Source organism: Haliaeetus leucocephalus, unplaced genomic scaffold (assembly GCF_000737465.1).
Source record: "Haliaeetus leucocephalus isolate CR32 unplaced genomic scaffold, Haliaeetus_leucocephalus-4.0 Scaffold162, whole genome shotgun sequence".
NCBI classification, from domain to species: domain Eukaryota; kingdom Metazoa; phylum Chordata; class Aves; order Accipitriformes; family Accipitridae; genus Haliaeetus; species Haliaeetus leucocephalus.
The window spans coordinates 7,936,936-7,954,590 of NW_010972598.1; the positions used below are offsets into that span (position 1 = coordinate 7,936,936).

At 44.0% G+C, this 17,655-nt stretch overlaps 2 protein-coding genes across 5 annotated transcripts in view; one reads left to right on the forward strand and one right to left on the reverse strand.

Annotated features, from left to right (window-relative positions):
- TBP (TATA box binding protein) overlaps window positions 1-565 on the reverse strand; it is a 14,839-nt gene extending 14,274 nt beyond the window's left edge. For 2 of the 4 annotated variants that reach the window (XR_774065.1, XM_010562688.1), the window contains exon 1: window positions 468-565. The gene's annotated coding sequence lies outside the window, so the exon portion shown is untranslated. Of the gene's footprint in view, window positions 1-12; window positions 91-462 lie in introns of those variants that run through there. The other 2 variants (XM_010562686.1, XM_010562687.1) reach the window with 2 other exon arrangements.
- Window positions 563-7,570, forward strand: PSMB1 (proteasome (prosome, macropain) subunit, beta type, 1). Its single transcript, XM_010562685.1, has 7 exons — window positions 563-900; window positions 1,967-2,074; window positions 3,524-3,605; window positions 4,049-4,178; window positions 5,285-5,288; window positions 5,783-5,885; window positions 7,296-7,570. The coding sequence occupies exons 1-7, from the start codon at window positions 800-802 to the stop codon at window positions 7,479-7,481; spliced, it is 714 nt and encodes a 237-aa protein (XP_010560987.1). The 5' UTR covers window positions 563-799; the 3' UTR covers window positions 7,482-7,570.
- The last annotated feature ends 10,085 nt before the right edge of the window (window positions 7,571-17,655 follow it).

Consider the following 17,655-nt stretch of genomic DNA (forward strand, 5'->3'; position numbering starts at 1 on the left):
CGCTCACGGTACCTGCCGCCACCGCCGCCCCGCCGCCGCACGGCGCCCGCCGTAGCAAAGCTGCGCCCCGCGCCCCGCGCCGTCGGCGCGTCCCGAGTGCGTCACTTCCGCCGCGCGACCCGCACCGCCTCTCCCCACCGCCATCTTGAGTGAGGGCGGAGGAGGAGGTCGGGGTTGGGGTCGAGGTGCCGGCGGCCCCAAGAGAGCGGGGGCGGGCGGGGAGCGGGGCCGTTGTTTCCCCAGCAGTGCTCGGCGTTGGCACGCGTGGCTCCTGCGGCTGTGAACGTCGTTCCCCGTTTTCTCGCTGTACAAACCGCACCCCCTGACCCACCTCAAGGACCGCGTGTGCTTCCTGACCCTTCCTCGCCACAGCCTTGCTCAGGGTGCCCCCCCCATCTCCTTTTCCAGAGCAGGAGCCGCCCGGCTTCCCATCTCCACAAACACAAGGGGCTCTTTGATCACCTCACCGCTGGCTTCCATGACCAGGCGCTCAGAAGGCGGGGGCTGACCGCGCTCGGACCGGGAAAGAACGGCTGCCGGTGCTGCGCCTCGGGTTGGGGGACACACGCCGCTAAGCCCAGGCTGGGAAAGGCCCTGAGGGGGAGGACAGGCTCACAGCCCGGCCGCTGGCAGGGGCGGGGGCCGGTGAAAGCGGGGAAACCAGCCGGCAGCGCCAGGCTCGACGTCCTCCAGAGCAGTCGAGAGGAGCGGGCCGCTGCCTTCCTAGAGCGGTGAATCGCAACTTCCGGCTCCGGGGCCGCCATTTTGCCGTGAGACAGCACTGAGTTGGGTCGCCGGGATGTTGTCCACTGCTGGTTACGCGGACTTCAGGCCTGAGATGGGCTACGAGCTCGGCGCGCCCGTGCAGCACCGCTTCTCGCCCTACACCTTTAACGGAGGGTGAGGAGGGCAGACAGGGGGTGGGGCGGGATGAGGCACCCTCTTCCCGCAGGAGGGGGTCCTGAGGAGAGCGGCGGTAGGGCTGGGTCTTCCTCGCCTTCCTTTTGCCTCCCCCCGGCTCTCTGTGAGCGTTTGTCTCCCCTTGCGAGCGCCTTTTTGTAGAGAAAGGCGGACAGCGCGGGGGAGAGCTGGGCTCGGCCTTGCCCTGGGCTGAGCGTCCCACGGGTGCTTGCAGCTCTTCGGGGAGGTGGTGTGTGTCCGTGTGGGTTTTGGCACGCTCGGGCTCCCTGAATTTTTGCGGGTCAAAATAAGCACCTTCCGTGCCCCGCGGGGCTGTTTGTTTATAGTGGCTCAGAAAACCCACGTAATGGTCGTATTACCAGCTTTTAAACCTGGAACTGGGTTGAAAGCTACTTTGTCATGACTGTTAAAGGTAGGTGTTGTTTTACAGACACCTGCTCTGAGTTGGTGACAGGATCTGGCCAGGATAGTGTTATTTAGAGTTTTTGTTTGTTTGTTTTGGTTTGGTTTTTTATAAGGCCTAACTGCTTTTGAAATGACATCTGTTTGTTACTTAATGGTAGCACATGTGTGGCAATCACAAAACTAGTTATTTGGAAGTAAATAACATAGGATAAGATCAGATTTAAAAGGTGATGATAATTTAAGTGTAACGATACTGATGCTTAGTACTGGGCTAGAGTGATTTTGCTTGGAGATCCAAACTGTTTTAGGAGCGTGAATCTTTAATTAGCAGGCATCCAAAATTGCTAAGCCATTGAGTCTGGTTCTTGCATTGCATAGAAACTCTGTTTTACCAAGTTTCCGTACGTTTTTTAGTCAAAGTAGAGAATCACGTATGTATATTTTCTTCAGCATGTCTAGGATCTTCTTCTTCCAATCTTGAGTCACTTGTAGGGATGTGCACAGTCGGAAACGTAGCAAAGAATAAAGGTGTTTGACAAAACCTGAGTCTGGATATAGAACTACTGTCTAGTCTGTTGTTCTGTTGCCTACGAAAATATTTGCGCTAGAAGTCATGATTGTGTGAATACTCTTCTTTAAGCACTGTGTTGGCGATTGCTGGAGAAGACTTTTCTATCGTTGCCTCTGACACACGACTGAGTGAAGGTTATGCAATTCACTGCCGGGACAGTCCAAAATGCTACAAACTGTAAGTCCAGATCTTGTAAGAATTGAAACAGATGAAAGGTCTTTTGTATTGCTGAGCATGTCACCTGCCTGGAATACCTATCACTTTCTTTAAGCAGAATTCTCAGAAAAAAGTATAGTAACAAAATTGATTTTAGAGTCATGGTGACTCTTGCTGTAATGCAAGATGTGATGTGATGTTGTAAATACAGCTGGATTTCTGGTTGCATGTTCTTGAAGTTAGCTGATAACAGAACATTTTTAGCATGATACAAGGCTTAATGTAAGCTAGGTCAGTTTTTTGGCTGGATAATCAGAAGAACTTTTGTCTTAACTGTAGCAAAACTTAATCCTGTGGTAACTCGTTCTGCTTTGTCAGGACACCTGGTGTTGGTACGCAAGCGTGCCCACTGCTGCCGGTTGTACTGTGTCTCTCTAGTCAACGATCTGGTACTTGGAAGAGGTGTTTGTTTTAGGAGAGGTAAACCTGTCAGTAGTTCTGTTATGGAACTTTTTATGCCTATTTTATGCTTTTCTTGACTCACCTGGATAGCATTCCCTTGGTTTAAAAATACATATTGTTTACATTCTTTTGACTGTAGCAGGTGCTTACTGAGTAGGCTGCCATCAGCTATGTAAGCAATTTCTTTATTTTTTTATTGTTGATGACACAAGATCATATGAACATAAGTTTCTCCTGCTGACTCCTTGCTATATATATCTTTGACTGTCTGATACTGTCCAAATGGAAATTGCTGTGGTACAATCTGCATACTGCACGACGGCTTTGTGTAATTCTAATGACAAGCTGAGAACATTTCAATTTAAACTGTTTTCTGAATGACTATTTTGTGTTAGTCTATAAGTATGCGTGAATGTTTGTAGACTCTCACCGATTTACTAGAATTTAAATTTCAAACGTGTGTTTCTGTAGTTAGTGTTCATGAAACATTTTGAAACCGAGCAAAGAGCTAACCTTCTACAATGCATCCGCAGCCCTGTTAACTTCTGTTGTGCTGACACAGAAAACCACCTACAGTGTAAATGTTACGTAATAGTTGTACAATCTTAACGCATTCCTCTGGCCAGATGGAGTAAAATGGCTGAGTGATATGATGTAACAGGCTCCCCATCTCAGAACAGATCATGTAGCAAGACTGAATGGTAATAGCTAGAGTTAGTGTCACATGAAGAAGATAAGAATTTCCTTTTGTCTGTCTTGCTGTGGAAGTCAGTGGATTGAAGAAAGACACATGCATGGTCCTTCACTTAACGAGTCCTCTCCATGGTGTAGGTTGCAGTTACCTTTTATACAGATATAAAATATCTGTTACTACATTTTCGACAACTGTTTTTGGTAGCATTAGAGAAACTGAAAATACATTTGGTGTTTTCATAATAATCTACTGTGTAAGAAAGTGGTATAGCTCATACTAAATCTAAAATCACAACAAAATTTTATGTTTTACAGAACAGAGCAAACGGTCATTGGATGCAGTGGTTTCCATGGTGACTGCCTTACCCTTACTAAAATTATTGAAGCAAGATTAAAGGTAGCTAACTATCTTATTGTATTTAGAAACTTATATTCTCAGTATCATGTTTGAGACCAGTAATATGATATGTTTTAAATATAATTTTTGCTGTTTTTCTTCAAGTGTTTGTATCATAACTGTATGGCTAGTGAAAGATCAGGCAGGGGAAATTGACGCTGTGTTCTTACTAAGTGTAACATCACAGATGTAAAGAATGGAAGAGCTAGAGAGGATAGTGTTAATGAGGCAACATCTATTCTTTGCAAAACTTTGGAGAAGTATTAATTTTTGGCTTGTAAGAAGGCTTTACTTTTAGACCAGTGTGTTTTCAGTAATCATGCTACTTAATAATCTTGCTTAGCACCAGATTCTTCTGTAGTGAGGTTACAGAAAATATAATTGGGATTGAGTGTAAAACTTAGTGTTTGACTTTCTTCTTGAACATGCTGTGCCACTTGCAGATGTACAAGCACTCCAATAACAAGACCATGACTACTGGGGCTATTGCAGCAATGCTGTCTACAATTCTGTATTCTCGACGTTTCTTCCCTTACTATGTTTACAACATAATTGGTGGACTGGATGAAGAAGGTAAGACTTCAAAAAAAAGAAAAAAAAGAGAGGCTAAATTTCTGTGGGTGAATAGCTATCCTTTCACATCTCAGGTGTACTGATGGAATAACAAAGTTTATGTTCCTATTCCTAACACCTGCCTTTAGGCATTATGGTACTTACACAGGTCAGATGAATATTATGCATCTGACTTGTTTCTTAGTTTCCGCTCCTAAATTGATCTTCCATTTCTGAAGGTCTGAAAGTCTAAAAACTGTGTTAGAATTATTTGATGCCAAGAGAAATCTGCTAACATTGCTTACCTCTGATACTTTACTCTAGACTGGAAGACTTTATAACAGTTTTGCTGGATTTCTTAATTGTGTCTTTAAAGGAGATGTTAACAGTAAAATTGTGTGTATTTTACTCAGGCCTGTGAGTGTGGTAGAGTTTATTAAATGCAAAGATTTACTCCAGAGACAGGTTTCTACAAAGATATTTTTAAATGTTAACTAACCTCTAATGAAAATCATGACTTCTACATGGAAGCTGTAGTTCAATGTACAGCCCTTCCAGGACTTACTGGGCTCTTGTCCAAGGATTTGGTTGAGTTGCTAAAATGCTGTGTTCTCTGGCTTTGAGCAGGAGCTCAGAGGTGGTCTTGTTTGGATAATTTCAGCCATTCCCTGCAGTTTGTTGTTACCATTAAGTTATACTGCTTTCCCAGTCTTGCTAAGACATGTCCACAATATGTGGAGTCTGGAAAGGGATTAGTCTGCCCTGCATAGTGGTAAATGTCAGATTATGAGGGTGCTGTAGCAATTGATAAGAATCAGAGTGCAGTTTGCATGCATGGGCTTAATTTGGGTCCCGCAAGATTGATTTGTTTTGATTTCGTGTTACTTTCTGGATCTCTGCTAGCTTTCCCAGGGCTGTTCAGCTACCTGTGCTGTGTTGCCAAGTGCACTGGCCAGTTTATTAAATGCGGTGCAGCCTGTCTGAACAGAAAGGCTGAGCTTGGCCAGGTGCTGAGCTTTGTCTAGCGTGTCCTCACCAAACCCTGATGCTTCAGAGCTACAGTGTGTCTGCATCTCTGATGTTGGCGCAAGCTAACAAGGTTTGCACAACCTGGCCCGACTCCAGAGGGAAGTACGTAGCCCAGAGCATCATCCCTGGTTCCGGGAAGGCGATGCAGAGGCATCCAAGCATGCTCTCTGGAGGTAATTCAAGAACTGTATCATTCAAGAACGATGGCTAAACTGCCTCTTGATGGTAGCTTTAGAACCAGCAGAGCTCTTTGTGCAGCACTGCACTCTAGCACATTCTCCTGCTTTGATTATTCTGCGTCAGAACTTTTTCTGTGGTAAGGCCTGTAGAAAACGTCTGTTAGAGCATGGTGATAGCTTGAATATTGAAAATAGCCTTGCATATAGTACCAGGCCACAACCATAGTGAGCATACTGTACAAAGCATTGTCTGAACATACTGCAGTATTATTTGGTAAAAGTTTGCTGGGATCTGTGGTACTGCAGAGACTGCTTATGGAGAGAGCTGGTTCTTGATGTAAATGCTTATTAGTACTCAGAATCTTTCTGGATTGTGATTACATACTTTTTTTTTTTTTTTTTTTTTTCCCCGGGGAGGGGAGCAGTATATAGCTTTGATCCAGTGGGCTCATACCAGAGAGATTCTTTCAAAGCAGGTGGATCAGCAAGTGCCATGCTGCAACCCTTGCTTGATAACCAGGTAAAATAGTTCACCCCACCCCCGCCTTTATTATCTCAGTAAACATTTGTGACATTCAAATTAATGTAGCTTTAATTCTGGGGAATACTGCTTTTGAGACAATTTTTAAATGTATTACAGGTAGGACTGTTAATCCAGACATTTATAAGTTGTGTGGCTTTACCTTCTCAGGAGAAATCAAAGGTTTTCTTTAGAATCTGTTCAGGTTTTTAATATGCTACAAATAGCGGACTGCCTGTTTAAAATACAGGTAAATGTTTTAATTGGGGAATTATGTTTCCCATAGAAGCCGTTTGGGTTTTTTTTCTGCGTTTTTTTTTCCCTAGCTGACAACATAAATATGCCTGTTACTTAGCATGAAATAATACTAAATTAAGAAGATAGAATTAGTAGGTGTATATAATACATTTTATCAGTTAACATAGACTTGTTTAAAAGTCTTAAGCTTTGTACAAAACTCAGACACGATTTTCTAAGAATGTTCTTACATAAAACTGCTGGAAACTTAATTAAATCTGTCTAAAAATACTTGAAGAATATTTTCATATTTAATTGAAGCTGTAATTGTTGGATGAGAGAAATACCAAAGCATGTTCTACTCATTTTATTCTCTGACATTGGAGTTGGTATTTGGTCAATTGAGCCTGATGTCAACACAACTTTTGTAAAAAAAGCAATAAGCACTCTTAGTTCTTATCAGCTGAGAAAGGAATAGAATCTTTCCTTTTTTTTTTTTTTTCTTTTATTTAAACAACTCCAGGTTCTTAGCTTTGACTTAGTTTTGAACGTTATTAACTGAAGAAAATAAAATACCTTCTGCAGAAACAAAGTTGTGTTAAGTAGCTTTTTATTGCTTATGAGGTGAAGTAAGTGACTCTTCCCCTCCTTCTCCTGTTCTGATGCTTAAGTGGACACTTCAGTTTATCAGCTAAAATACACTACTTAATAGTACCAGTTATGCTCCAATATAGACTGTTATTTTTGAATTCTAGGTACGCTGAGGAATATTTGCTTTTAAGAAATGTTCCTAACTACAAGTGACAAGGGAAAAGGCTTGTGGGCAGTTCTGATACTGCTAACCCAGTGAGAAGTTTCTGAAGAATTAGATCGGTTCAGATCTGAATGTTCATTGTGATCTTGTATATGCAGAATGAGCGGGAGGAGCTATGCTGGCTGTATACTGGATCTGCTTCTAGTTACTCTTGTGAGAGTATCAGCACTGGTAAAGTTCTGATCATGCAGGTATAAACTGTGTGGAGGAATACTTTTGCCAGCTTTGGGTTTCTAAAATAGACCAACCATTTCTTCTTTTTAAGTTGTTAAATCTGCTCATTCTAGTGCAGAGACTGAAACAGCTTTCATGCTAGGTGGATCATACTTCCTTTAAAATGCATTTTCATCTTTTCTTAGATTGGCTTCAAGAACATGCAAAATGTGGAACATGTACCTCTGACCCTGGAAAAGGCTTTGCAGCTGGTTAAAGATGTCTTTATTTCTGCTGCTGAGAGAGACGTGTACACTGGGGATGCGCTTAAGATTTGCATTGTCACAAAAGATGGAATTAAAGAGGAAACTGTCCAATTACGAAAAGACTAATTCAGTTCACTTAAACATGTAATCTATGATGTACAATTTACCTGTATTATGAAGACATTTGTCTTATTAAATTTTTTCAAGAACGTTGACTACTGTAATGCTGAATATTTTCTATCTTTGTTAGAAGTGATAGTGGTTTTTAGAAATCAGACTAGTTCATGGTAAGGAAGTGGTGAAGAGCTACAAGTCAGTTTTGTTCATCTCATCTTAATCTATTGATCAGTCTAATTCCAATGTCAGTTTAATCCCCTTCTCGCCATCCCTTATGCTACAATATGGGGGTGTTTTAAGCTTACTAAAATTTAGGTTCACAGCTTTTCTGATAATGCTTTCAGTTCAGCCTTGGTTTAGTGAGAGAAGCATTTGTTCTGCTCGTGCTGCCTTCTCTGCACTTCATAGCTTGCTTTTCCTGTCGTCTTTATCTCTCTGACATGCTATCCTGACATTTGACCTCTCAGTACTTATTTACAGAGACTATAAATATGAGTCACCTGAAAACGATTTCTCTGTGTAAGAGGGAAGAATGTTGAATCTTTCAGAGCTTAGTCCTGGACTCTGAATCTGGGCTTGCCTCTATGTGTTCCTGTTAGTTAATGCCCAAAATCCGAAGCATCGTCCTTTTCTGGCTACTGATGGAAAAGTAACTTAGTATGGAGATTCCTGAGTGCCTTTTAATGTCTGGGGGCTTTGTTAGCCCTACTGCTGCTTTTGGTTCTTGGGAAATTGCATCAAGTGTAGACTGTTTGTCTGATGGGCTGTATTGCACTTCTGGAAGTTGGCTCGAGTACTAGGTTGTTTAGAAAAGCAAAGCTGCATCATCAAGGGCAAAATAATCTCCTCTGGCCCAGGAATCCTTTCACAGTCTGTAGCTATTTAGGAAGGGACATAGAAAATATCTCGTTGCTTGAGGTGGCATACTTATTTTTCAAAGAACAATTTGGGGGATGTGTTTGACCCGACAGTAACCTTGTCTCCTGTTTGGATGTGGCTGACTGCCTTCAGTGCAGCATTTCAGATGCTGTGTGTTTTCCCTAGCTCTGGCTAGTCTTCACCAGCGATGGTAGTCTCAGCTTTCTAGACAGTTTCAATAGTGGGTAGCATTTTGAACCTCAATAGTGAAAACAGCTGGTGCATTTAAACTGACTCTAGCTGTGTTTAGGAAATCCAGTGAGTGGGAACTTGGAACAGGAGCCGTTTTCCAAAGTGTTCATGAAAACACTTGACCACTGGGTGCCACTGTTGGGCAGAGTAAGGAGGGAACACTTCACCCCTGCGTAGTTAGGCGGTAAGAAAGGTGTACAGCATCTCGGTCTGAAGTCATTTGGTCACACAAGTCAGAACTTCCAGACATGTTCAGGTAACTTAACGGGATGTTTAACATTATTTGCAAAATTCATCTGAAATGGACAAGGTTAGTTGTATAAGTGACTGTGTAGCTACATGCTGTTCTGTACTGAGCAAACAGCACACAGTGCAGTAAGCCTACAGAAAGCTTGTCTGTTTAAAGTACAAATCAGCAATACCAAATGAAATACATGCTCTCTTCTATAAAATTCAATTAAAGCACTTTAAGCTCAGCTATCTTTGATACCAGATTTGTGTTGAATTGCTCAAGTGTTTCACAATAGATGATTACAGCTTTATGCAAAGTTGGTGAAGTCTAGTGAAACTAAATAGTATTTAAGTTGCAAAGAAGAGCAGCTGAGGGTAGCAAGTTTACATGCCTGTCTTTGGGACAGGTCTGTTTGCAATATGCGAGATCTAAACAGTGAAGGGAAGGGCAACAAAGGGAACTATCTAATTTGTACCTGAATTATTTTAATGTTTTTACAGGATGCCAAATACGTAGGAGATTTGCAGTGATTCAATTTTTAAAAAATGTGATAAATTTGGATGCCTTTATATTTAAGGGTAAAAATTTTACATCCAAAATAAATGCGTGTCCAACAGATTTCTAGGAATTACTGGGTTTAGTTTGAGGCATCTAGGCTTGTCTCTGTAAATTGTTTCAGGAGAAATACAATGTGATTTAGAGTGTTCAGGCCTCATTTGTAATCTCAGAAGAGATCTGACAGCAGGTACTGGGGTTGCAAGTTTTCCTGCCCCTGTGCCTCAGTGCTGTCCTGCTGGATCACTTGTGCAGGTGAGATGGCCATTTTGTATCCTTTTCAGTTTTCCATTTCCCTGCAGAGTACATCTGGCTGAAGAACCAGTAGGGCATGGAAGCTTTTTCACAGGCCCCTTGGACTGAAAATACCAAATTTCTTTTACAGAAGAAGGTAGCACTGCATTCATTCCCTCTGTGGATGGGTTTGGAACCAGTGACATGGGAAGGTTTGTTTCCGAATGTGTTTTTAACTTCCCAGTTATGCCCTGCCCTGATGCCATCACCGCTCATGCTCAGAGTTGGGAGTTGCAGGAGTGACAGAACATGTGCGAGTATAAAAATGTTCATGGGCTACTCAGCTAGAAGTTACTTGCTTGCTCATTAGTATTAAAACACATTGGAAAATTACAGATGTCAGATGTCTCTTACAGATAAAAGGCACCAAGAGGGTGTTTGGTTTTTTTTAATCCACGAAGTTACTTAGCTTTGTTTGCGAAGATCGTCGTCACGTCGGGCCGGAAGGTGGGAATGCCTTGACTGTCTGCATGTCTCCTTAGTTCTGTGCCTGTACTTCCTATGTATAAATCAGGTCAGTAGTCATCTCACACCATGTCTACAATGTAAATTAATAGTTTATGAAGCACTTGGGAGCACTATCTGGTTACAGAACTGTCTAAGCAGGTAGACTATAGAGGTACAGTGAGGCAAAACAAATGCAGCAATACGACTTAGGGTTGCTAGAAGCAGAAGTCTGGGTTTGGCGGATCTGCTTGGCCAGGGATTAGATGTCTTTAATACAATTTTATGTAAGAGAAAGGAGGGAGAGGGAAAGTGTTTATCTTGCAGTGCCTTTTCTTTAATATTAAACACGTTACATGTGTCTTGTTTGAAAGAGAGCCGTACTGCAGGATTTGGCTAATCTTGGAGTGAGCACTTCTGACCACCTTGTTCAAGAACTTGCAAGTGACAGGGTGTGTAACGAGCAGCGCACAGTAGCAGCAACAGCTAGCTCGACTTCATCTGCAGCAATACTAAGGGCCACCTTAAGATGGCAATAGTTAGTTGCTATCACAGGCGTCAACACGATTACCCACGGCATGGGTAAAAATAGTCATACATACTTTACCAGTTTCCCACTATAATGTGCTTTGCGGTACTGTTTACTGAGGAGATGGGAGGCTTTATTTTGATCTCAGCCAAATGGCAGCATACCCTTGCTTATATAAGGGACTGTACAAGGTCAGAATCAGCCTTAAAAACTAGGTTTGTAGTAAAGTAGACCTTGCTTTATTTTTGGATGTGTTTTCAGCAATATTGTTTATACATCAAATCCATTTTGTGTACAGGGGAGGAGGCTTGTTACTGTGGAAAGTGAAAGTGCTTGACAGGACATAAATACTGCATATATGCTTCTAAAAGTTTAGTTCACTCTATCATTCACTATATATGCCTCAATGTGATGGGAGTCAGGAGCAGGCTGCTTCTATGTTATTGCCATTTCCTAGAGAAAACAATTTAAATGGAAATCATAAAACGCTATTTGAAGTATAGCAGTTTGAAGTAGTCCTACTGCAGCTTACTCCTTTACATTATTTATTTACTTAGGGAACAAAGTTGTAATTTCCCACACTTGAAAAACTTTTTTTTTTTGATACCCCAGAATCATCCATCCTGGAAAGCAAGAGAAAGCTGCCGTGGCAAATGATCTCAATTTAGTGATTCAGTATTTTACAAATCTAAGCTTGGGGGAGAAGTGGCAGGAGCAAGTGGGGAATGATTAAAGCAGCATTCAAGTGAATCTGAGCAAAATAAAGTAGTCCTGTTTCTCTCCAGTCTAGTAGAAGATAGTTTTAGGAGCACAAAGTAATTGCTGCCTTGTTCGGGGTTCCTGATCCGGAGTCCGGAACCAACTTTTGAGTAGAAGGGATTTGGAAATGACAGCTTTCAAATTCCTCTTTCTCTTTCTTTCAGCCATTGCTTTTGTTTAGTGTGAATGTCCTTTGCTTTTAGGCCATTTGGGGCAGTCGTAAACCAGACAATATGGCACATGGGCCTGAAGTTAACTAAGATTTGTCTCCAGATCTGCCTTCTCAAGCCAAATTCCTTTTGAGAAGGGGTTTTGTCTGTGTGAGTGCAACAGAGTGAGACCAGCCTTATATTCTTTCAACTCTAATATGTAGTTAGTTTAATTGTATGGACCATTTTATGTGCACTTCCTTTTCTAAGCAATTCCAACAAAGTACTCATAATTACAAAAACATGGTTTAGCAGAAAAACAAACAGAAAATCCTCAGTATCTTTCCTGTTAGGCTGTTCTTGGCCCTTTTCCTAACAGTTGCTGGCAAAGTTCAACTTCACTGTTCATTTCAGAGGCTCAAGTGGGGGTAGGGATGGACTTCACTGTAGCCTACAATAATTAATATTCTTTGGCACAAGACACACATTAAAGGGGTACTGGCAAGAGAGTAGTCACGGTACCAAAAATTCAACGAGTCCTTTGCACTTTAGATCAAAGAACCATAAAAGGATTCCCTTTTTTGCTGAAGAAGAGGAATAAGATGTGGATGATAGCAAGTTGCACTGCAGTGTTATAGATACTTCACGGCTGATACTGATACTTCTCTGAAATTTAGATATTTCCATTGCTTACCTTTCTCCAGCCACATGAGTTTGGCGATCTCCTTGGTGGTTCTACAAGAAGTCACTGATGTGCTGATTCGCCTAGGTGCCCACCCAGGTGTGGGTACGTGACATCTGCAATGCCTGGCCCACTGAGGTGGTTTAGCTGAACAGGATTACAACCCCTCTGGACCAATGCTCTGTTTAACCAGGCTTTGTGAGACCCAGCTGTAATCAGCTTGGCCATCATACCTGGTGGATGATCAAGCTGTTTATTGTTTTTTCAATGCTATGCTCTCATACAGGAGACCCTGTGTGGCTCAGCTGAGTGCCTCGCCTCTTCTCCACAGCCAGCCTGGGCTGCTGATGGAGCCATACCCAACCGGGGGTACCTGGGGGGTGAGAGATGCTGTGGAGAGCCTCAGGAGTCTGTCCCCTACCAGGAGCCCATCCTCAAACATCCCAGTAGAAAACATACTTCCATTTGTAGCTTGCTTATGTAGCCTTTGCAAAGAACCTCATCCACTGAGATACCAGCAAGTTAGGAGGCTTGATGGGGGGTAGAAAAAAAAGAAGGGGGAGGCTTTTTCTCAGGTTTTATATAAGCAACTGTTCTGGAGAAAGCTGCATTCCAGTGTCACTGCCTTATGCTTGAGCTGAACTTTTCTTGACATGTACCCTTGAATGCAGAACGGTTAACACAATCTCCATTAAGTCCTATGGCAAACAAACATTTTGGTGCGGCTGGTATTTGTTTGCTAGTTGCAGACAAGTCGATCTCATTAGAACTGCATTTACAACTTTTGCCAAGCGTTTTGAAACTGGTTGACACGCGCAACAGCTGCCTGAGCTGGAATGGCATTCCATTCCCCGCCTCCATCTTATTAGCACAGGGGATGGCTTGATTAATGGCAATTAGATGGGATTTTTAAAAATGAAAGATAATTTGTCTTTGGAAGAGCCGTGCAGTGTGTTTTCATTCTCTGATTTAAAATAAGCCACAAAGTCTGGGGTTTTATGGCTTTTCACAAAAGCCAAGAGAAGTGCTCACCCTGAGCTAACCCACAAAATTTGAAGTAAAAACATTTTAAGGGGGTGATGCAAAGTGTTTTCAGCTGGTACTTAGTGGGGCTTTTACATTAAACTGTTCTTTAAAAAACACAACCAAACAAGAAGATTTCAATGGTGACACTTAGATTTTTCTAATACAACTCCAACATGGGGATCACTGTGTGAGGTGGGGGAAGAAGAATCTTGCTGTCCACACCCTAGGGCACGTTAAGTGATGCTGAACAGAATTCACGTGAGCTTATGTGAAGACCAGCGTGATACGGAGCTCAGCTTGGGCTACACATTTGTTAGACGGGTGCAAAACAGAGTTTATCTGCACTTCTTAACTCTCCAAAGATGTCACCTGGGTGGCCATTGTCTCCTGGCCAGCTGTCCTGTTTCAGCCAGAACATGCGCTTGGTCACAGCCGAAAGCATTTCCACAGGAACGTGAGGACCCAGTTTCACCCTCATTTCTCCAGGCCCTCGGTGCTGGGCTGTTAAGCTTACAGCCTTGAATAGACAGGCTCTTGATTCAGTGCAGGCTATTACATCTAAACCATCAAATGTATTTTGTTTGGCTCTACAGGCTTTAAAGTCAGGGGCTGTGGTGCCCTTCACCTCTGTTAAGATGCTTCTCTATCAAAGGGACACTGTCCATCAAACTCAGCAAAGCACCAAACAGCCAAGATGCTCTTCTCTGAGCAGCTGGGGAGTCACAGTGGCCAAAGCAGCATCTATATGAAGGCGTTCACATGCGTAATTTCACCCATAAAACTCCTGCATAAACATTTAAGAGGTTTCTGGCAGTTTAGTTTAAACCCCATGTTTAGTTTAAGCCCTGTGTTGGCAGAAAAGCTGCACTCATTTTCACTCTCTGCACAAACCTGAAGCTCTGAGCTCTGATTCGTGCTCCCAGAAAAATTTAAATATGGTGCTAGAAGTCATCATTGCAGTTAAAATTAAAAAAGGACAGTGAATCAGACTCCTGAAGTAGGTGAGGTCCTTCTGCTGAGTTGGCTCAGATTAAAACAAGATAAAAAATAGACTCCTCATAGAGGATGCACTTGCAGTGGTTTAACTAATATTTTGACCTGCAAAGGTAGAGGGGTTTCTTCATAACCTGTTTCCATTCAAAGCCAAAATGCATTTTGGAGCTACTCCAAGACTTTAGTTTCTATTAGAGACCACACAACTCTGCCCTTTTCTTGCACCATTTCATCCTCACACTCTCGCTAACAGAAAGAACATTGAGGACAAGCTAACCAACGGAGACCAGTGGATGGTCCTTGAGTGTCCAGTTTGAGATCCCAGAAGTAGTCTTGACTATGAACTGGAGACTAAAAGCCACTATTTGCTGATTTTAATTGAATTGCTCCAGTTAGTCTCATTACAGAGAAGGTAAAGTCAGAGGTGGTCTGATACATTCACGCTTCATCTTAGAAGCTGTGGAATGAGTACACAAGAGGTGCACTTTCCCGTTGACCTCTGCATCCACATCCCAGCCCACGTGCAGGCGCTTGGTCAGCCAGTGTGGCTCTAGCTACAGTGTTGGACTGCAGGATTGCTGCCTTGTAAGCGCTGATTGTAAGTTTTAATGAGACAACCCAATTAGATGGCTTGACAGACCATCACAACAGTGACGCAACCGCGCTCAAACCCCATTACAGAAGCAGCAGAATTTCAAAGAACCGCTTTAAAAGAAAAGTCACAGAATAGCTCGCACACAACCCTGCAAACAACAACATCACCCACAGGCTGGCGGAGCAAGGGGAAGGGCTGTGAGAGTAAAGGCAGAAACAAGACAAGTCAAAGGAATTAAGCCAAATACTGATTTTCACTTTCTGACACTCAGCATGGGCGCAGCTTGGGTTTCAGGTACCATCTATGGAATATAACTGCTTTACATAACTCCCACTGTATTGGTCTAACAGTGCCTGCAGAGAGTTATAACATCGCCTTAGCAAAAACATGCATGTACAAAATCACTTGTGCCAGGTGGTGCCTTATGTTGTCCTACAGATACTGACTGATGCACAGGGCTGTATTCACTGATCTTCCCACACCCACAAGGCATTTCCTACCCAAAAGCCAGAGGAAGATTTTTATCACCTTAGCTGCAGACTTCAGAGGATCAATGGATCTGGATTTTGGAATTTTCTCTCCTCTTCATCCTCCCATCAGGCATTGGTCATACGTCACCGGCTGTCCCTCCTGGTTTGAACTAGGAGGCTGGCCATCCCCACAGCTTGCTACAGGCAAGCTCTGTGAAAGCTTATCCCCAAACCGCTTGTTTTTAGCAGGTTAAGCCCAACACCTTAAATGTCACTAAGCCACGAGCTAGCTAATGGAGTGTTTAGGTAACACGTGTGCATTGAGCGATTCTCAGCAGTTACAGTCCTCTCCTGTTGACCAAAAGAGAGGCCAAATAGAAGGTCCAGCAGGCTTGGCAAGGCCCCACTTGTCAAACCAGAGCATTTTACAAAGCTTTTCTCCTTTCCAAATGAGCCTCTTCTCCTCATTTCTACATATGTGTCAAGGAGGATCTAAGACTAACAGAGTAATTTAAAAGTTGCTGGCTACTGATACCACTGTGGCTTGTCAATGTTATTTTCCCTAAATTAAAAAGACCCATACACACACCCTTCTTGAACTGCATGACACGTGCGTCAGAGAAGGAAATCTCAAGCCCTGAGCTGATGCTGAGAGAAGCATTTGTTTGCCTTGCCCACAAGAGCGAAGAAGACCCCTATGGTGCTGCTGCAGTAACACTGAGAGAGATGCGGGCAGCGGGGGCTGTGTGGAACATCTGCTCTGCCCTACAGATGCTTTCCAAGTCTCTCTTCCCAGCCTACTGCTAATTGTTATTCAAAGAAGTATTACACAGACAGAGACACCTCCTTTTCCATCAGCTCTCACTGAGCCCTGTCCCAGTGAGCCGTCGGTGGGAAGCACCCACTGAGGACTGGGAGGCACCATACTGTGGTTTCAGTCTCAGATCCAGTAACCATCACGCAGCTGGAGCTGCAATGCAGGCCACCGCAGGCTGCAAACTCCCTGCTTACTTTTCATGTTATTATAAATCACTTGACACCACGTGAAGTATTGCTGCCAGCTCTGACAGCCTCTTGGGAAGATCCAACACACTATGACATGTCAGTGGGAGTTTTGCCTTAACAAGTCCAAACTGAGCTACCCCCAACCTTTGCAAGTAAAGAGCAACACTTCAGGAGAACAGATGAACTCTGTAGCATTACAAACGTGTCCGTATTTGTTTCTGTGGGGTAAAACATCCCGCCAAGCGACAGGTTGTTAACACATAGATAGCCAGTTTTCAATAAACTGGTGCCCAGCTACTGTGATATTAAATGACAACCTAGCGCCTAGTAGCATCGGTGAAATCAAAAGACATCCCACTCCTAGCCACCACATAGTCATAGCTCTGGAGGCTCTGACATGCACAGTGATGCGTGATACGCTTTTGGGAGAGGGGAGGTAAGGCAGGGCAGCATGGTACGGAGCAGAAAAGCTGGTCTGCAGGCAGCGAGCCCACTGTAGGTGCAAGGTGTGTAACGGGTTGGCAGGGTGGGAGATACGCACCCCGCAGCTGCCCTTATAGCTCTTATCCCAGCCCCAAAGGGACGCACCTTGAGAGCGCGTCCACTCCTCCCACACATCCCAGACACCAGTGAAGAGCTGCCGTCACGGGGATGTGGTGGGCAGCGCGCGCAACGACTGCCCTCGAGGGGCATGGGCTTATGGAGGGGACACAGCTGAGTGCGCCGAAACAGCCTCCTCGTTTTCCACACTCCATCCAAAACACCAGAGCCAGTGGCGGGTCGGACCTCTGCAGGCATGTGTCAGGGGTTAAATAAAAGCCAAACTCCCGTCAACAGCAAAGTGAGCCTATAACTATGCCAAAACGTGGATGCAGGTCTGCAGCGTGCCTCCCTCGCAGACCACCCCGACGCCTTTCCGCTGACAAGAGTCCTTGCGCCGCTACTCAGGAGGCAGAAAATCGAGCCAAAACAAAAAAAGCAAGATGGAAGAAAAAGAGTACAAGTGGCTCACAAGGCCGTTAATTGCGAGACGAAAGTCTCGGGTGCAGTGACCGTGTGGTTAGGCCAGTCAGTGAAATTCGGAGCAGCGGGCAGCAACGCCACGGAGGAGCGGCAGGGCACCTGCGCGACGGCGTGTCACGACGCGGCTCGGTGCTCGAGGCGCATCTCCCCTCTGCCCCCCAAAACCCAGCCGAATTTGTCACAACGGCTCAAGAGGGAGCGAGGCCGCCGGCTCTCCTCCGCCGGCTCTCCTCCGCCGGCCCCCTCACAATAGAGGATTGCCCTATTTGTGTGCAAAGGAGAGGGGCTGCCGCAGCCCTTGCATCTGTAAGGGCTGG